Source organism: Equus caballus, chromosome 4 (assembly GCF_041296265.1).
Source record: "Equus caballus isolate H_3958 breed thoroughbred chromosome 4, TB-T2T, whole genome shotgun sequence".
In the NCBI taxonomy this organism is placed as follows: domain Eukaryota; kingdom Metazoa; phylum Chordata; class Mammalia; order Perissodactyla; family Equidae; genus Equus; species Equus caballus.
In genome coordinates, this window is record NC_091687.1 from 36,279,271 (window position 1) to 36,300,343 (window position 21,073).

At 38.3% G+C, this 21,073-nt stretch overlaps 2 protein-coding genes across 28 annotated transcripts in view; one reads left to right on the forward strand and one right to left on the reverse strand.

Moving 5' to 3' along the window:
• SLC25A40 (solute carrier family 25 member 40) overlaps positions 1–5,913 on the reverse strand; it is a 130,474-nt gene extending 124,561 nt beyond the window's left edge. For 11 of the 24 annotated variants that reach the window (XR_011438138.1, XR_011438139.1, XR_011438140.1 and 8 more), the window contains exon 1: positions 5,574–5,884. The gene's annotated coding sequence lies outside the window, so the exon portion shown is untranslated. Of the gene's footprint in view, positions 1–1,096; positions 1,153–5,573 lie in introns of all 24 variants that reach the window. The other 13 variants (XR_011438152.1, XR_011438151.1, XM_070265615.1 and 10 more) reach the window with 8 other exon arrangements.
• A 20-nt stretch (positions 5,914–5,933) lies between these two features.
• Positions 5,934–21,073, forward strand: part of DBF4 (DBF4 zinc finger) — a 30,735-nt gene continuing 15,595 nt past the window's right edge. For 2 of the 4 annotated variants that reach the window (XM_023639110.2, XM_070265593.1), the window contains exons 1-6: positions 6,137–6,269; positions 7,392–7,564; positions 14,336–14,515; positions 16,050–16,100; positions 17,118–17,187; positions 17,389–17,465. In XM_023639110.2, the coding sequence (XP_023494878.1) occupies positions 6,224–6,269; positions 7,392–7,564; positions 14,336–14,515; positions 16,050–16,100; positions 17,118–17,187; positions 17,389–17,465 (597 nt within the window). In that variant the 5' untranslated portion in view covers positions 6,137–6,223. Of the gene's footprint in view, positions 6,270–7,391; positions 7,565–14,335; positions 14,516–16,049; positions 16,101–17,117; positions 17,188–17,388; positions 17,466–21,073 lie in introns of all 4 variants that reach the window. The other 2 variants (XM_001489324.6, XM_005609197.4) reach the window with 2 other exon arrangements.

A 21,073-nucleotide genomic window follows, 5' to 3' on the forward strand; every position in this document is an offset into this window, starting at 1 on the left:
GAGAATTAAAAACACACAGTCTACCAAAAATTTGTAAACAATTGTTAAGAGCATTACTATTCACAACAGCCGAAAGTGGAAAAAACCCAAATGTTCAATTGATGATTGGACAAACAAAATGTGGTGTATCCCTACATGGGAATTTTATTCAGCCATAGAAAAAAGAAAGAAGTACTGATGTATGCTACAACATGGACAACCCTTGAAAACACACTAAATGAAAGAAGCCAGGCACAAAAGAACACATAGTTTATGATTCCATTTATATGAAATGTCTATAATTGGCAAATCTAGAGGGACAGAAAGCAGATTAGTGGTTGCCAGGGGTTGAAGAGAACGGGGAATGGTGAATGACTGCTTAATGGGTGTTGGGTTTCGTTTTGCGGTGTTGAAGATGCTCTGGAATTAGTGGTGATTGTTGCACTGTGAATTGTGAATACACTAGAAGTCACTGAATTATACACTTCAAAATGGTTAAAATGGTGAATTTTATGTTATGTGAATTTCTTCTCAATTTTTTAAAAAACTACACGAGATACCAGTTCACACTCAGTGACAGTATGTGTAACAACTGGGACTCTCATATATTGCTCGAGGGGAGAGTTGAAAACTAGCAATTTCTGAATGTTAAACACTCACTAAACATATGATCCATTAATTCCAAGAAAAAACATATGTCCACAAAAACACCTGTTACAAATGTTCATAGTAGCATTATTCATAAAAGCCAAAAACTAGAAACGACCCAAATATCCATCAACAGGTGAATGGATAAACTGTGGCATACTCACACAATGAAATACTACTTGGCAATAAAAAGGAATGAACAACTGATACATGTTGCAACATGGATTAAACATAAAAATATTATGTTATGCAAAATAATTCAGACCCAAAACATATAAAGTATATGATTCCATTTATATGAAGCTGAAATACAGAAAAAAATTGTTTATGATAATAGAAATCAGAAGAGTGGTTACCTATGGTGGGAGAGAGAAGGGAGATAGGAACAAGGAATAAAATAACCTTCTGAGATGAGAGAAACGTTCTATATTTTGATTGGGGTGGTAATCACGGTTCTGGGTACACTCACCATAAGCATCTTTGCTGTAGATGTCTCTGCCACAAGCATTTCTGCCGTATAACTAACTGCCCATAAAGCAATTTTGCCATAAAACATAAAATAATGAAAAATAAAAGAGGGACATTAAAAAAGACATAATGAAACATGTAGTACATATCTGGACTACATTTAAATGTTCCATCACACGCCCAGTCCTTAGATTTCACCAAATCATCTAAGCCAGACTCTGTGCCAAAATACCAAAATTCTGTCTACATCATGCTCTCCATTATCAAACAGCAAAAAATTTTCAAGAAACTTATACTCATCTGGAATCGCGTAACCATTACTTTTGGGGGGACAGGAGAAGGAGCTTGATTCTTTTTTTGCCTCCAACTTCTAGTATTGCGTGATGAATTTGGTAAAGATGGCATTAGAGAACAACCTGTTGTATCTAAATTAGCTAAAGAATCGATAATTAATGCTCTTAAGATTGTTGAGAATGACTAGCCACCTCTTTTATATTTGCCACAATTTGGTAAACTTTTGGTTTTGACAGGTGGGATGGATGACTGTGCTCATGGAAGGATTTGCAAACCCATATTATTTTCTAGTATAGCATGCAGTCTAGCTTCACACTCTCTTATTTACACTTTCAGTACATTTTATCATCGTATCTTCTAGTTGAAACCAAACTGTCAAACCAAACGGTCAACCAGTTATTTATCTTCTATGGCAAAATTGCCTTACAGCCAATTAGTTATGTGGTAAAAATGTTTGCGGCAAAAATGCCCGCAATAAAGATGTCTACAGCAAAGATGCTTACAGTGAAAATACCGGACATGGGTAATTACACGGATATACATATTTGTTAGAACTCATCAATCTGTATGCTTAAAATGGGTGCACTTTATTACATGTGGATTATTAAGAGTATTAGAAAATTTTTAAATTTACATGATTAGACTTCTACAAGGTCTCATGGCAAACCAATCTCACTGGACATGGCACACTGTAGGTGCTCAATCAATAGAGACGGAAAGAAGGAAGTGGGATAGATAGGTAGATTGTTTCACAGTCATGGCCAAATATGTATTCTGGACTACCCTAAAGGAACTCACAACCTAGTTCAGAATATAATACATAACCTCTGAACCAGTTCATTATCCATAACAGCTCCTATGGGTGGCAGTAGCCTCTGAATGATGTTGTCTCAGAGGGATACACTCTCAAATTTTGAATCCTCTTGTCTACTTAGTCTCCATTTTTGACCCTTCACTATGTTGTGTTCAAGGACTTGATATGCTGAATTTGCCCTGGTTTCCCAGCCCACCCTCACCTGAGACATGGACTTCAGTGCCACAGCTTCTAAGCAACTCTATCTTTTCATATGCTTAGCCTGCAAAACTAAGAAGTTAACCTCAGAAAAACCTTAGGACCTCCAATTCACCAGGGTAGCAAGACTCTAAAATACGAAAATTAAATAATACAAATAGCAACAGAACACATTTCAGAAGATAATACATCAATAGTAGGTAAATGAATCAAACAGGACTATTATTGAAGGCCCCAAATGAGTAGGAGATAAAGGTTGTATTAAGGCAGGCTTGCTATGAATAGGAAAGAGGAAAAATTGCCAGCCAGGTGAAGAGGCCTAAGCAAAAGAAAGAAAATAAGAAAGTGCTAAGTGTTACAGAAGAATTTATATTTGGATATATGTGCGGTAGTGTGAAAAAGACAAGGCCTCATTTGACAACCATAAAAAGTTGTGGGGTAGACTGAGCAGATATTATCTTCATTTACAGATAAATTTGTAGCACACAGAAAGGTTAATATTTGCCCAAGGTCACAAAACTACTTAGAAATAGAGCCAGTACGGAATGAAATTCATTTCTCCTCATTCACAGCCAAACGTTCCTTTAATTAGACCATGATTCTGCTCAAGGTTCTCCAAATTTGCTTAAGTTGTTTTGTTCAATCAAACCTCTCACCACAAATAACCCTGCCCCCATTCATTTCGTCTTCAATGTATACCCTTCGCCTGAAGCACATTTCAAGGTATACTTTAGTGTAAACCTTATTCTCTTACCAATAGCCCTGATTATTGACATGATTATGTATCATGGTTTCTATAGCTATAGGCCATAGATATATGACCAAGTCCTTCTTCCTGTAGCTACTAAAAGATCTGAGTTCCAGCAATAATATTTTTTTAAATTAACCTTGGGTTAGAGATTAGAAAATTATTAACACTGTCCAGTAAAACAGACTTTCTGCTTATTCACAGCTTGGCATTATCACCTACAGTGCAGTCAAGGGTGTGTCTAAAAGCACAGGGTGCAACTATGTTACTGTCCTTCCTCGTTACAGTAAAAAGAAAGGTAACTTATTTTTCACTAGAACATAAAATGAGCTTCCATTTTTCTTATTTTCTTCAATAGAAACGTTTAAAATTTTCCCATATCCCCTAAACCTTCCAAAGACCCTATCTTCCCTTCCTTTTACACAAATTCTCTACACTAATTTTTTGCACTCAACCTGCCTCCACTTCAAATTCATCGTTTTTATGTAGCACTGACTTACTTTAGCCGTCTAGTGAAATTTTCACTGAGGAAACCAATGACATCTTAAACACGAGAATTAAAGGCCGATTTTTCAACTCTTAGCCTTTTTGAACTCTTAAGGATGGAGAGGTTGGTGCAGAGTTCACCAGAATGATAGCACTTACTGAGCTCTCACTTTGTGCCAGGCACTGTACTAATTAAGCTTTCAAAAATGTTTCATTTAAGCCTCACCTCTGAGAAGTATTTATCATCCCCTTTTAACAGATTAAATTGAGGCTCAAAATTACCCAAAGCCATATAGTTAGTAAAGCCTGCCTGATCTCAATGTTTGCAATTCTGTGGCTTTTGATGATAAGTTTTGTTCCCGGTTCTCTTCCTAACATTGTGGCCTTTTCTCCATTTTTCACTATTTCAACAACCTCTGCTCATCATTACTTTTATTTCAGACACTCTCCTGGGTAATTTCATTTCCTCTCATGACTTTATATTCTATATTGGTGTCTCTCAAATCTTATAAAGCTTTTAATAAACATAAAAATCTTGTGCTCTTTCTGTAGTTTACATTTTGAGAATAGGTTTTCTCCCAAATAGAAATTCTAATGTTGAATATGTTTGTTCAAACTACACCTCCTGCTGCCTCTCAAGATTTGAAAACCTCTTATGCATCATCCCATGACTGAGAATAAGTGATCCCTCTGGATGATGTCTCTCGAATCAATCGTCCCTCTCTTCACCCTCCCTCTCTCCTAGACATCTCTCCTGAGTTACAGACAAATATTACCAAGAGTCTAATAAACACAGCTTCATGATTACCTCCCCAGGCCCTTCAACCTAAAGCCGTCCACAACAAAATTCTCATTTCCCTTAGCAAACCTGAATCATCTCTTTGTGTTTTCCATTTCGGCTAACAGTATTGGAATTCTCCCTTGTCTATGCTCTAAGGTACCTATTTGTGAAACGGTGATATTGGCAGCACTAACTTCCCTGAGCTAGTAGGTCAAAAATCAACCATTAAACGAGTGACTATTACGGCCAGGAGTTAAGGAATGCCAAGTAGTACAAGATTTAATCCTCTGCCTCCTTACAGGTTTACAAGCAGAAACATACCAAAATCACTATTTTTTTTTCTTTTTTGTTTTTTTTTTTTGAGGAAGATTAGCCCTCAGCTAACTACTGCCAGTCCTCCTCTTTTTGCTGAGGAAGCCTGGCTCTGAGCTAACATCCATGCCCATCTTCCTCTAGTTTATACGTGGGACGCCTACCACAGCATGGCTGCCAAGCAGTGCCATGTCCGCACCCGGGATACGAACCAGCGAACCCCGGGCCGCCGAGAAGCGGAACGTGCGAACTTAACCGCTGCGCCACGGGGCCGGCCCCCCAAATTCACTATTTTTGTGAAGCGCTTTCCCACTTACAAAACAAAATTAATTTACTTTACAAAATATTTTAATTTAATCTGTACTATAATCCCATTATTATCTCCATTTTACAGATGAAAAAACTGCTATTCAAAGGAGTTAGGTAACTTAACCAAAGTCTTGCAAGCTGGTAAGGGGCCAGTTCAGACTCAAAACCCTAGACTTGAGATTTCAAATTCCACTCTATTATTGTTGAAAGAAACTTGCATACAATAAAATGAAAACAGATCTGTGCACAAGAGGTCAGCGCACAGTCAAGTATCAAAGGACACAAGGCGACCTGAACGTGACTCTAGGCCTGGCCTGGCCCTACCCTGGCTCCGACGCCCCCCAGGCTACTCTCTGCGGCCCGTCTCCAGGGGTAAGGGGTGGCGGATATCGTGGGAAAACCACGCTATGCGACTTGGGGCGCGCTGAGCAGGGACTGTCGCCGCCTCCCGGCCGGGCCGGAAGCTGAGTCTCGTTCGACCGCAGCCGCCGCGCCTCCAGCTTCAGAGACAGCTAACCCACAGGAAACAAGCGTACCTGGTGGAGGAGGCGGCTGGAGGACAGGCGGTCCTGGCAACCCTAGAAGGCGGGAACGACCCTAGCGGACGGCGAGGCCGGCCTCCAGCACTATCTGCAACCACCACCTCTGCTCTGCTCAACACGGAGCCACGGCAGCTATTCAGGCAGCAAAGAGACGAGAAGCGGCGGGCTGGAAACGCGGATTTGAGGAAGGGAGGGCATCGCAATGGGGGCGGGGCGGGGCCGGAGACACGGCCCCTGGGGGCGGGGCTCGCGGCGCGAGGAGGCGGGGCGTGAACGACAGGACGCAGCGCGAGGGGGCGGGCACTGGGGGGCTGGGCGCACGGCGCGAGGAGGCGGGCGCGAGGAGGCGGGCACGTGGAGGCGAGCGCGAGGCGGGGCGCGGCGCGCGGCGTGAGAGGGGGCGGGGCGCGCGTATCGGCGCCGCGGTCGCGTGACGCGTTTTCAAATCTTCAACCGCCGCAGCCCACTCTGTGCGTTACCCGTTCTTCCTCCGCGCCGTGAAGCCGGATCTGGCCCCGGAAACCCGGCCGGCAGTAGCGGCATCTCTCCTGCGTGGGTGTGGTAGTCGGAGAGGAACAGTGTTTTCGCGACTGCCGGACGCGACACCCTCACTGGACCCAGCATGTAGGTGCCGGGCGGCTGCTATGAACTCCGGAGCCATGAGGATCCACAGCAAAGGACATTTCCAGGGTATGAAGCCCCTCCTCCGCCTGCAGTCTCTTTAATGCTTCCTCCCCTCATGGTTCCACCATTGAGTCTTCAGAGTTCTCCTTTCGGGTCTCTGCTGCTTTTCTTTTCCGCCTTGTGCGTCCTTCTCTGTGGCCTGAAGGAAGGTTCCGTTCCGGGTTCCGCCTCAGCACGGCAACGGATCCCGGCCGGGCCCCTCGCGCCCTTCAACCTCCAGCCGCGGCCCCCAGTTCCAGGTGGTGCCGTCGGTTGTAAAACTAGAAAACAGTGTGCGGCCCCGGGCGCCCGCCGGGGCTCCCACAGATGCTGCGACTCCGCTCAGGCCCTTTGAAGCTGCAGCTCGAGCCTCAGTTTAAAAGCAGATGTGCTCGTGCCTTTTTGCTTCCTGATTCATTTGGGTGATTGTGAGTGGATTTTGGTCTTGCTCTTACGTTTATTTTCCTTCACTCATAAAGTTGAGGGAAAGTATTTGTATAGCAAACATACCATTGCTGTTTTCAACATTATAGACAAACAGAAACAAAAGCAAACTTCCATTTTCAATCGCTTTATTTGGTAAAACGTTCCAGCCTTGAAGTTTTTTTTAAAATATGTATATTATTTACATATGGTACATATGTATGTGTATATAATAACCTCAAACTTGTGAACAGGTCGTGTTTTAAAAGTTAATTTTTAAAGCGGTTGGATTTCAGATCTGTTTTCAAGGGAAATAATGAAATGAAAGGTGATTTGGTTCTTCAGAAGGGCCATTTAGTTCTTTTTAACACGTAGACAAATTCGATATGAAATTAAACCTCTGAGGACTAGGTCATTCTGGGTAACAGAGGTTTCTTGCTTTGCGAAGTGTTTAACATCCTGAGCACCAGTTTTGAGAGTTCAGCAGAATGGCAGATACTCCATAAATAAATTTATTGAGTAAATACCCCTTGGAGTTTGCATTCTAAGGAGGAAAATCTTTCGAAAAAATTTTATATAGAAAGATTTTATATAGTTCCTTGCCTTAATGCATAAAACATGAATAATAGCATGACTGTTTCCTGCAGATTCAACTATTGGGTTTTTAAGACAGCAAAAATTTTCTGTCTGCATAAAACATCTAATTCTAAATGTTTTAAACAACAGGTGGAATTCAAGTCAAAAATGAAAAAAACAGACCATCATTGAAATCTCTGAAAACTGATAACAAACCAGAAAAATCCAAATATAAGCCACTTTGGGGAAAAGTATTTTACATTGATTTACCTTCTGTCACCATATCTGAAAAACTGCAAAAGGACATAAAGGATCTGGGAGGGGTAAGTCAAAACTGCATTTTGACAAAAAGGGAAAAATTTGTAACTTGTGCTGTCTAATGTAGTCCTTTAAAATTTTCATTTTGGAAAACATAACCATATAAGCACCAAGCTCAAAATTTTTGTCAGCTGTTTATCATTAATGAAAAACCATCTGTTTTAACCTTTTGTAGCTTGACAAAACTTTCAGGTTTCTGTAATTTTTAGTCTAGTGTAAAGTTCACGGTGTGAGAAATGAGACTCCCTTGTCCTTGTGGAACTGCTTATTGACTTTTCATTGTAACATTGAGATGTTCTCCAGATAGCAGGAACGCCTTGATTATGATTATTGGAGAGAGACATAAATTTGTCTGGACTAGCTGTAAGTGTTACTTACAGAACAAGGAAAACCTGTTCACACCACAAAAAGTTAAAACTGTTCAAGTGATATAGTGTCAGCAGAATGATTGTCATTAGGGAACAGCATTTTAGATTAAAAATATTGAAAATCTTCTACCTTTTCATTGAGTAAATGATTAGGAAATTAGAAAATTCAGGTAAAATTCTAAGATTTTCTTAGGATTAAGGTAAATTTTAGCAAGTGGGGTTAAGATTTTATTTCCTAATTCTGTTTGAAAGGTTTTGAGTTTGTCAAGGTTAACACCTTTAGTAATCGCAACAGGTCCTGTCATTCCTAGAATAGAAATTTGTAGAAGAATGTGTATCACGTTTCTTGGAATCGTTTATTGGTGTGATATTTTATTTATCTATCTACGAAAAGATATTTTACTTTTTTGCTATTCATTTTCTTAAAACATTGTCACACGTTTGTCATAGTAGTAGCATGTATCATAATGACCGTATGACTGCATTCCACAAGGTCATGTTTTGTAAGCGTGCCACTGTATTGACTGTACCATCTATCAATAGTGTCTTAATGTGTTAAGCACCTTAGACATTGAGTGAAAGAACCCTCCATTTTAGAAATTCAGTACTTAAAGATCCAGAGAAGTTAAATGACTGGCCCAGGGTAGGATTAGCCTCCTAATTCCCAGACTAACATTTCACCATTCTGTTCCTCTAGCAATTAATGGCTACAAAGTAGCCATCTGATACAGTTTCGCAGCTTTCACAATTATGATGAATAACCTGTTAATCTTTCTGATCTAAATCAGTGATTTTAGATTTGTGTTTTTAGCAGTGGAACCCTTCCAACAAAATCATATTCGGAAGTCCGGTGTGTAAAGCCAGTAAAAATGGAATTGCTCTAGCTAAAACAGCAGTATAGACGTTAGTGCCGAGACTGCTTGCCTTGTCCCCTTTTCTCTCTCCTGTCATCCCCACAGCAGTTCCTGAGGCACTTTGCAAGAACCAAGTTTTTTTGTTGTTGTAAGTGCGTCCCTTCACCCTTTGTGCCCACCCACCACCCCCTTCCCCCAGTAACCACTAAATAGTTCTCTTTGTCCGTGTGTGTGTTTATCTTCCACATATGAGTGGAGTCATACAGTGTTGGTCTTTCTCTTTGCAAGAAACACATTTTGAATTAACTTATGCATCAGATAATAGTTGAGAGACTTTTTGGTTTGTACACTTTAAATTTTTATCCAAAAATGGTTTGAAGTAGACCAATGAAGTGAGGAACATATTTAAGGACATGAGTTTCCAGACTTTCCCCTAAAGTTGTGGATTTTCAACTGAATTTGATTTGTTAACATTATTCCTTAATTTTTCTTTAAAAGAAAATTTTTTTTTTTAAGGAAGATTAGCCTTGAGCTAACTGCTGCCAATCCTCCTGTTTTTTGCTGAGGAAGACAGGCCCTGAGCTAATATTCATGCCCGTCTTCCTTTACTTTATATGTGGGATGCCTACCACAGCATGGCTTGCCAAGCAGTGTCATGTCTGCTCCTGGGATCGGAACTGGCAAACCCCAGACCACCAGAGCAGAACATGCGAACTTAACCGCTGTGCCACCAGGCCGGCCCCTCTTTTTAAAATTTTTTTTATCAAATTCTCATCTCCCCCTACCTTTCTAGTACTTCACTCATGTCGTAATTTCTGTCCCTAGCACATTACCATTTCTATCCTAAAAAAGACTTTGTTATGATCTCCTAACTGAACTATAGAGGAACTTTGACCTCTAGACACTAATTTAAGACTCAGATTCAACTTTAAGGAATATTTAGTTGAATAGATATTCCTTAGACAGATTATGCTTATTAACTGTTAGGAATACTTAGGCCCTTTATCATTTTATAATTTATCTTTCTTCATATTATTACTGGTGTTGTCCTTTTCTTTAGTTGTCCACTTTATGCATTTGTTTTCTCTAGTCTTAATGAAAACATCCAAATACCCCATTTATCTGGAGAGTACACTTCTGACAAATTGAATTACTGAGAGCGCAGCAGTGAAGTCTGGCATAACAGGAAAATAATTAATAGCAAGGAAAAATATCTGTTACAAAACCATCTTAAAAGCACATGGAACCGACCACATTTAGGTCCATGTCCAAACAGTTTGGGCTAAAATAAGGCAGTTAGGGAAGACTAGAGATGAAAGGGCAGATACCTTGCCATATGAATTTGAAGACAGAGTTACTTGTTTGTTCATTGTGACTTTGAGTCATCAGAAAACAAGTTTTGAGTTTACTCTTTAAAAGACACAAATTCAACAATAAGTAGTAAATTGGGGACCGGCCCTGTGGCTGAGTGGTTAAGTTAGCACGCTGCGCTTCGGCAGCCCAGGATTTCGCAGGTTTGGATCCTTGGTGCAGACATGGCACCATTCATTAGGCCGTGTTGAAATGGCATCCCACATGCCACAACTAGAAGGACCCACAACTAAAATATACAACTATGTACTGGGGGGATTTGGGGAGAAAAAGCAGAAAAAAAAAGATTGGCAACAGTTGTTAGCTTAGGTGCCAGTCTTTAAAAAAAACAAACAAAACAATAGGTAGTAAATTGAAAACCATAATAAAATTAAGTCAACAGTACAGGGCATGATAGTAAGTGTTTTGGTAGATTCAAAAATGAATCTGATGGGGGCTGGCCCTGTGGCCGAGCAGTTAAGTTTGCACGCTCCGCTGCAGGCGGCCCAGTGTTTCGTTGGTTCGAATCCTGGGCCGGACATGGTACTGCTCATCAAACCACGCTGAGGCAGCGTCCCACATGCCACAACTAGAAGGACCCACAACGAAGAATATACAACTGTGTACCGGGGGGCTTTGGGGAGAAAAAGGAAAAAAATAAAATCTTTAAAAAAAAAAAATGAACCTGATGTCCATCCTGCCCTCAACTTCTAGTCTAGGTAGAGATGACATGGGTACAATTAATATTAATACAACATAGGATGTCAAGAAGAGGGAGAGATTACTTCCAACTGAGGAATCTTGGAGCGCGTTGTATAGACACAATTTGAACTCAGCTTTGAAGAATGATTATGGTTTGGACACGTGGAAATTGGTTCAAAAATTATTCTACCATTGTCTCCCATATGCCAGCACTATTTTAGATGCCAAGGATGCAAAAATAAGTAAGATAAAGTCTAGTCCTCTAGGGATTCTCAGTCTGTGGGAACATCAGACACCTAAAGAAATAATTTATGGTATAGCATTGTCAGTGCTTTAACAGAAATTATCTAGAAATTGCCGTTAGTATACAGAAATGGAAATGATTAACTCTGCCTTTAGTAATCATAGCAGAGATAAATTTTGAGCTGAGTCTTTAAAGCCTAGTAGGAATATACCAAGCAGAATGGACAACCTAAATAGAGGAAAGAGCATATTTAAGATAGATGTCCGGGCCGACCCAGTGGCACAGCAGTTAAGTGCACACGTTCCATTTTGGTGGCCCGGGGTTCTCCAGTTTGGATCCCGGGTGCAGACATGACACCATTTGGCAAGCCATGGTGTGGCAGGCATCCCACATATAAAGTAGAGGAAGATGGGCACAGATGTTAGCTCAGGACCAGGCTTCCTCAGGAAAAAGAGGAGGATTGACAGCAGTTAGCTCAGGGCTAATATTCCTCAAAAAAAATAAAAAATAGATGTCTGTGTGGTTTGTTTGAGCAACTGCTGATTATTAAATATGACTTTAGCTTTGGATTTAGACAGGGGGAGCAAGAAACGATGTTATATTGGGGCCAGATTGTAAAAAAACATTTTATTCACTGCTGAAGAGTTATAAGTCAAGTATGGGAAATGGAAAACCAAAGTAAATGTGTGGTACTAGTATAAGGACAGACGTATAGACCAATGCAATAGAAAGCCCATAAATAGATCTTCATATATATGATCAATCAGTTTTTCATCAGGAGTGCCAAGACCAGTCAGTTGCAAAAGGATAATCATTTCAACAACTTACGCTAGGAAAACTGGATATCCACATGCAAAAGAAGTTATGTCCTTATTGTACAGCATATGCTAAAATTATTTGAAATGGATCAAGACCTAAACATAAGAGCTAAAATTCTTAGCAGAAAATAGAGAGAAAAATCTTCATGACATTGGATTTGGTGTGGATTCTTTGCATATGACACCAAAAGCACAGGCAACAAATGAAGAAATAGATAAATTAGTCTTCATAAAAATGAAAAAGGTTTTGTGCATCAAAGGACACTGTCAAGAGGGTGAAAAGACAACCCACGGAATAGGAGGAAAAGATATTTGCAAATTACATATCTGATAAGGGATTAATATCCAGAATATATAAAGATCTTCTACCACTCAAAAACAAAAAAGGATTAAAACATGAGCAAAGGACTTGAATAGACATTTCTCCAAAGAAGATATACTAACAGCCAATAAGTACATGAAAAGATTTCAGCATCACTGATTATTAGGTGAATACAAATCAAAACCACAGTAAGATACCACTTCACATTGATTAGGATGGCCACTATCAAAAAAAATAAGTGTTGTCGAGGATGTGGGGAAACTAGAATCCTTGTGTACTGTTGGTGGGATTGTAAAATGGCGCAACTGCTATGGAAAACAGTATCATAGTTCCTTAGAAAATTAAAAATAGAATTACCATATGATCAAGCAGTTCCTCTTCTGCGTATATACCCAAAGAATTGAAAGCCGGCTCTTGAAGAGATATTCATATACCCATGTTCATAGCAGCATTATTCACAATAGCCAAAAGGTGGAAACAACCCACATATTCATCAGCAGATGAATGGATAAACAAAATGTGGTATACATGTACAATGGAATATTATTTAACCTTGAAACAGAGTGAAATTCTGGTCTGTGCTACAACATGAGTGAACCTTGAAAAAATTGTGCTAAGTGAAATAAGCCAGGCACAAAAGGACAAATATAGGATTCCACTTATATGAGGTACCTAGAATAGTCAAATTCATAGAAACAGTAGAATAGAGATTAAAAGGGGCAGGGGAGAATGGGGATTTATTTTATGGGCACTGTTTTCAGTTTGGGATGATGAAAAAGGTCTGGAAATGGATAGTGGTAATGGTTGCACAACATTGTGAATGTACTTAATGCCACTGAATTGGACACTTAAAAATGATTAAAATGGTAAGTTTTATATATATTTTATCGCAATTTTTAAAAATCGTGTAGGAGATTGGGCTTCTCTTGAAAAGTTGGAACCTTTGGCAGTGCTCGGGCCACATATTTATGAAAATGAAGAAAGTATTTGATGTGTAAATTGTTCATTTATATTCCAGCCCTCCCTTGTAGGCATTTGACTTTGTGATCCTTGGAATAAATAAATATGGATACTTACTTTATTTTCTCGTCGATGAAAATGTTGCTCGGAAAAAAAGGAATTAGTCATTTGCATTTAACCAAGGGGGCCACTGGTCTTAGCAGCAAATTCTCCTTGATGCTTAGATGAAATTAACCCATCTATACACACTTCATTTCATTTTTTTAATTATCCCCATTTATATTATGAGATCCTGTGGAAATTAGATATAGCTGTTTAAAATATTTTAGCAGTCTTTCATATATGAAAATGGTTAATGATTAATAGTATTTGTATCTACTTAGTTTAATTTTCCTGCCCTTGGATGGGAGTGATCTTCAATAATATTGACTTTGGTACATGTATTTACAAATTCAGGCATTTAAACAGTGGTTTTCAAATATTTTTGTAGGGAAATTCTCTTCAGACAGTTTTAACACTCTTAAGGGTAAGGGTTCCCTCTTTCCCATTACTTAAGTCTTATGGAAAGATGTCATAACTATATGATTTTGAATTGTGCTGTCCAATATGGTAGCCATTAAACATGTGGATATTTAAGTTAATTAAAATAAAATTTAAAATTCAGTTGCTAAGTCACATTAGTTACATTTCAAGCATGCCACATGTGGCAAGTTGCTACCATATTGGACAATACTGATCAAGAACATTTCCACGTGATTGCAGTAAGGTCTACTGGACAGTACTACTTTAGAGCATGGACTTGAATCAGAATACCTGTGTTCAAATTCTTTTAATACTGGTGTAACCTCAAGCAAGTCATTTAACTTCAATTATCTTCTCCACAAAAGCTGGATAATATTGGTACTGTGGGGTTGTTGTGTGGATTAAATTAATTAGGCTATATAAAGTATTTAAAAATAGTGTCTAGCACATGATGCTGTTGTTGTTCTTGAAACTTCCATTGTACTTCCTCAGAGCTCTAGTTCAGAAGAAGGCAATATAAAACCCACCAATTTACTAAAGATTAAAATGCATCAAATTGGCATTTTACCTGTGCCTAGCATTTGGAGCAGTTTATGGTTTATATGACTTACCTAAAAATACTTTGTTTTCCTTTAGCGAGTTGAAGAATTTCTGAGCAAAGATATCAGTTATCTTATTTCAAATAAAAAGGAAGCTAAATTTGCACAAACCTTGGGACGAATTTCTCCTGTACCAAGTCCAGAATCTGCATATACTGCAGAAACTACTTCACCTCATCCCAGCCATGATGGAAGTTCATTTAAGTCTCCAGATTCAGTAAGTCTCTTAAATATGCTTTGAGACTCTCAGAAAGGCTGTATCCTGAGGAGCTCATGATTTTCAAGAGCAAGCTGGCAGCAGAGTTCACTTAGGTAGAACAATATCTACATTATGTGTGGCTTTCCAATTGTTAATGAGGTTGCTCTATTAGAGAACAGTGATTTTTCTAACATTACTTGTGTAGTCATACTCTGATTCCTAAAATATACCCTTGCATTTAGGCATGGTTTCTATGTTTTCGAATATTTTACAACCAAAAAGTAACAGCAAATCATTGTTTTAAAGAAAAAATAGAAACTTTTTGTTTGTTTGTTTCAGAGCAGGGGTGAGCAAACTGGCCCCTGAGCCAAATTCAGCCTGCCGCCTCTTTTTTATAGCCTTCAACCTAAGCATGGTTTTTATGTTTTCAAATGGTTGGGGAAAAGTCAAAAGAAGAATGTTTTGTGGCAAGTGGATATTATATGAAATTCAGATTTCATTCTCCATAAACAAAGTTTTATTGGAATACAGCCATAGCCATTTGTTTGACATGTTGGCTAGTTGTTTCCTGGTATACAGGCAGAATTGGATAGTTGCAACATAGACCACATGGCCTGCAGAGCCTAAAGCATGTACTTTCTGGCCCTTAAAGAAAAAGTTTGCCAACCCCTCTTCTAGAATTACTGACATCGTATCCCTACCCCTCCATTGCCAATAAGTTGGAAGATACAGTGAAGGAGAAATTGATTTAATTGAGTGTGGAGAGGGGAAGAGGTTGAAAAATAAGAGGTTTATCTCATTTTTAGATTGAAATGTAGTTATCATTTTTTAATATCCTCGTCAGCTTATCCTCTGTAGCTGTTTGGGAAGCAGGAAAACTGGGGGCGGTGGCGGAGCAGAAGAAATGAGTTACGTAAGAGATATCACTTTGAAAGAGACATAAATACATAAAAGAAAAAAATTTGGAGAAGAGACTAAGGAAGACACATATAATCTTTCAGTTAATGCTTCTTTGGAGGAACGTTATATACCAGTAACTAGTTCCAAATTAATTGCTGTTTATAGCATTTCAACTACTTTTCCTAGTATTTTATTTAAAAAATGAAATACCATGTAAAAACAATATATACAGTTTATTCATATTCTTAGATCTTCAGTTTAATAGGACACTAAAATGTAAACTTACTTAATTATAAGTAGAATTTCAGAGGAACCTAACTTTTTAATTTCATGTTGAATAGAATTTACTGTGGAACTTGCCTTGGGTCTCATTCAATTGAGTGAAGTTCCTCCACCAAAAAAAGAGCAAACAAGCCTTTTAATAGATCTTATTACAAAGCCCCTAAAGGAAATCACTTTTTACCATACTTTTTTTGTGTTGATAGTCATTAAGACTTGTACACATAAAATTTATCTACTTTAAATTTCATATATGTATTAAAATTTATAAATGTTATTTATTTATTTTAGCTATTTTATCTTTTTAACCTGTTTCCTACGAGGCACTATGATGTAACTTTTTATGTTTGATTGTTCTCTGGTCTTTTTATAGGTGTGTTTGAGCAGAGGAAAATTATTAGTTGAAAAAGCTATCAAGGACCATGTAAGTAGGAACTTTAAAAATTTACAGTGCATGATCTGTTATTAATAACTCATGCAGAAAAATATTCTTGAAATCTTCCTTTCCTTATTTTTTTTTTTTAAAGATTGGCACCTGAGCTAACAACTGTTGCCAATCTTCTTTTTTTTTCTTCTTCTTTATCTCCCCAAATCCCCCCAGTATATAGTTGTATATTATAGTTGTGGGTCCTTCTAGTTGTAGTACGTGGGACGCTGCCTCAACGTGGCCTGATGAATGGTGCCATGTCCACGCCCAGGATCCGAACCAGAGAAGCCCTGGGCTGCCGCAGCGGAGCACACAAACTTAACCACTCGGCCACGGGGCTGGCCCTCTATCCTTATTTTTAATAGAAAAAGCCTAAATACCAGCATGTGTCTCATTTTACAAAGAACAGAAACTACTTTTCATGAAGAAACATCTCCATCTTGTGGCCTTTTAAAATATTACTGGAGACTTCTGAAGCTTGTGGCATTTTTGGTTTTTTTGGGCTTTTGGTGAGGAAGATTGGCCCTGGCTACCATCTGTAGCCAGTCCTCTTTTTGTGTGAGGAAGAGTGGTCCTGAGCTATCATCTGTGCAGTCTTCCTCTATTTATACGTGGGATACTGCCACAGCGTGGCTTGATGTGCGGTGTGTAGGTTGGCACCTGGGATCCAAACCTGTGAACCCTAGGCCGTCAAAGCAGAGTGCACAGACTCAACTACTACGCCACTGGGCCAGCCCCAACATTTTTGTTTTTTTAAATGAAATAATTTCTTGAAACTATTAACTGTAAGGGTACAGCATGTATTAATATTCAAGAATATGGCAATATGTTAAGCAGGATTGGTTTTAGAAATTCCAGGGAAAAAGTGATGTCCTCTTTGCTATTGTAACTGGGTAGAGTCTGTTCTGAATAACCACCTCAGTGACATTAAGCTTCAAATAATTATTTTAATTTAGCTCATTTAACATAGTAATTTCCTAGAAAAATTATCAATCTTTTTTTTTTTTTTTACAGGATTTTATTCCTTCAAATAGTATTTTATCAAATGCCTTATCATGGGGGGTAAAAATTCTTCATATCGACGGTAAGGATTTTATAATTATTTTTTGACAATATTTGTTATGCATAGCCATCTCTGTCCCTTGGTTCCTAATTTTACATAGTGAGAATTCTGATAGCAAGAGATAATTCTTTCATCTAAATTTAGTACAATTATAAGAAAATAGTAATGTTTAACTTGAAAGGTAAAAATGCTGATCTTAAACCTTTCTTTCCTTTAATAAAGACATTAGATACTACATTGAACAAAAGAAAAAAGAATTGTATTTACTCAAGAAATCAAGCACTTCTGTAAGAGATGTGGTATGTTATTTTCCTTAATTTTTAAACTAATTAAAGTAATCAACCTTGGTTTTTATTTACGTATCTGTAAAATTTTTTTTGATAAGTAGAAAATCTTATTGCCAGAGTATCCTAGGTGTAAGCCTGTACTAAAAGCATGTTTCTGTTATTTGAATAAATTATGTATTACTTAGCTTTAGGATTTACTCATGAAGTAAGAGTTTCACCTGGATGGTGGCATAATTTGGGGGTTTCTTTTCCTCTTTGGTCCCTGCTGCTTTGTAGCAGATATTTTTGTTCATTATGCAGGAAAGCCTCACAATTAGTCTATTGCATAAGAAGCTCCTATTATGAATAATATATTCCTTTTGGGAACATAAATAGGAAACATACTTACTTTTCTGCTCTAGAATGGTGGTATAACAAACTCCTGTTATATAGTATACTATCTGGCCTAACCTCCAAATTTTTGTTAAATAAGCACATTGGGCATTGCACTCTGTTAGACCTAATGTTCTCATATCTTCAATCTCTTCCCCTTTTACCAGCTTTCTCCTTGAAGCCTCTGTACGGAAACAAGCCTCTTGCATCTTTTAAAACAAATACTTAAAACCTCCCTTGATCTCAGGTCACTTCCTAACTACTATCCAATCTTTATGTCATCCAAACTTCTTATACCTCCGCTTTTATACTTCTCATTCACTCTTCAACTTATGAGGTATAAAACTACTGACCAATTTGCCAAATCAGGTTAACATTTTTCAAAACCAGTTATATTGGTTCTCTCTGCTACTATTCCTTTCCTCCCTGAATTTACCTGTTGTCTTCTGAAACGTCCTTCATCTGTTAGCTTTCTCATGGTTTTTATGTCTCTCAGACCATTCTTTTATGACCTGCTTTTTCTTCACTCAATCCTTGAATGACTAGAATCTAAAAGGAAAATAAATGTTATAGAAGAGTATGTAAAGACATGAAGCCATAAGTAGGATGGCGTGTTTAGGAAGTTTTCTGTAGTATAATACAACTTGACCTGTGAGTGGGAGAATGACAAGACATGAAGCTGGAAAAATTAGCAAGTTCAGATAGGACTCTGCAAACTATATAAAGGAATTAGATGTTTATCTTGAAGGGTTTGGAAAATTGTTGCAAGATTATTAATGGGAGAGTAACCTGGTTGAGTAGGCATTTTGGAAAGATCCCTCTGGTTGCCTGTAAAGAATTTCCCTGGAAAAACTGACAAATGGGACAGTGGCTTTTGAACTTTCTTGAACACAGTTTTCAATAAGAAACATACCCTGTGAGTGCATGTTATATACAAAGATTCGTAAAGTCTTCATGAATTTCACATTTTTTATAAATTCACATTTATGTAAGATATGAACCATTTGCAGAAAGCAACAAATAATTTACTTAATATTTAAATAAAATTCTTAATACTGGGACCAGCCTGGTGGTGCAGTGGTTCAGTTCGCGCATTCTCTTCTGGCGGCCCAGGGTTCGCTGGTTCAGATCCTGGGTGTGGACGTGGCACCGCTTGTCAAGCCATGCTGTGGCAGGTGTCCCACATATAAATTAGAGGAAGATGGGCACGGATGTTAGCTTAGGGCCAGTCTTCCTCAGCAAAAAGAGGAGGATTGGCAGCAGATGTTAGCTCAGGGCTAATCTTCTTCTTCAAAAAAAATTGTTAATACTTTGTTTGGATGTCTTATTTACAAATAAAAAAATTCCAAATGGTTATTTCCCAATTTTTCCAAAATGATGGGTGAATATTCCTTTATTGAAATATGCTAAACAACATATAAATTATCCCCACTGCATTTTGTGGATTGTTTGGATTGTATATAGAAATAAATGTATAAAAATTTGAACTCACAAGACGTTTATGGACTCAATACACACATATTACATTTGTCTGTACACACACACCCCTATGTATAATAAGTACGTATCTGAAACAAGTTTCATGAAACAGTAGTTTCCCTTAATGTGATTCATGCCAGTATTGCCATAGCATTCTATTGTCATCCTAACAATACTAGTCACAACTCTAAACTGATCTTACAGCCCACTAATAGGTTGTAGTCCACAGTTTAAAGAAGTAGTCTGGGATCTTATGTCAGTAATTGGGAGAAATGTTGAAAGCCTGCTTAAGGCAGTAACAGAAGGGGCCAGCCCCATGGCTGAGTGGTTAATTTTGAGCACTCTGCTTCGGCAGCCTGGGGTTTCGCCAGTTCGAATCCTGGGCACAGACTTGGCACCATTCATCAGGCCATGCTGACGCAGCATCCTACATGCCACAACTAGAAGGACCCACAATTAAAGATACGCAACTATGTACCGGGGGTCTTTGGGGAAAAAAAGGAAAAATAAAATCTTTGGAAAAAAAAAGGTTAAGTAACAGAAGGGCAGTAAAGATTTGAAAGATACTTATTAACAGGTGTCAGTCCCTAACCAGAGCCTTGAATCTAATGTAAGCTCCATGAGGGCCCAGACATGTCTTTCTTTTTCAACACTGGGTTTCGTTTACACATGTAACCCGTATTATTCATTCAGTATTCAGCAAATACTCAGTGCCTATTATATGCCAGGCACTAGGAATATTTGCCCTCATGAAGCAAGAAAAACAATAAAAAGCTAGGCTAAACAGCTGTGAAACAGTTCTTACTTTTCTCCCTAAACTAAAAGAATAGGAATACCAAATACCTTCATAATCCAGGATGTATAACTGGTCAACTTGGTTCCAATACTTGAATTTTTTTTCTCTATGTGAGGAAAAAATGTTTCTGGAAAATTTTTCATTTGCCAAGTGCTAAAGCATAAAGTTTTTTAATGAAGATGCTTTTATGGGTCTTGAATGGATGTGTATAAGTTTTATGCACACTAAATAATGTATTTAAATTTTAAGACATTAAAGTCTCATAAATGCTCTTGTTTAGTATGAATGTTTTTAAAAACTTAGTTGGATAAATGTATTTGCTCCACTACTTTATTTAAAATGTTTTGAGGAGCCGGCCCAGTGGCGCAGCGATTAAGTTCGCACGTTCCTTTTCTCAGCGGCCCAGGGTTCGCTGGTTCGGATCCCAAGTGAAGACGTGGCACCACTTGGCATGCCATGCTGTGGTAGGCATCTCACATATAAAGTAGAGGAAGATGGGCACCGATGTTAGCTCGGGGACAGGCTTCCTCAGCAAAAAGAGAGGAGGACTGGCAGTAGTTAGCTCAGGGCTAATCTTCCTCAAAAAAAGAAAAAAATGTTTTGAGGGGTTTTTTCCCTTAGTTTACCAGAAACTTATTTTGTTGAGAATTTTTTACCTATATGTACATGAAGAATGTTGGTCTTTTTCTTTTGCTGTGTTTGGTTTTAGTGTTAGGGTAATGCTGCCCTCATAAAATGCTGGGATGTATTTCCACTTCTGTTTTCTAGACCAGTTTTTGTAGAACTGGTTTTATTTCTTAATTTTTTGGTAGAATTCACCAGTAAGATTATCTGGGCCTGGAGTTTTCTCTGTTGAAAATTCTCAAATACGAATTCAATTTCTTTATTAGATAGATGAAATTCAGGTTATTTCTTTCTTCTTGAGTGCACTTTGGTTTGTATTTTTGTATTTTTTTCAAGGAATTTGTACATT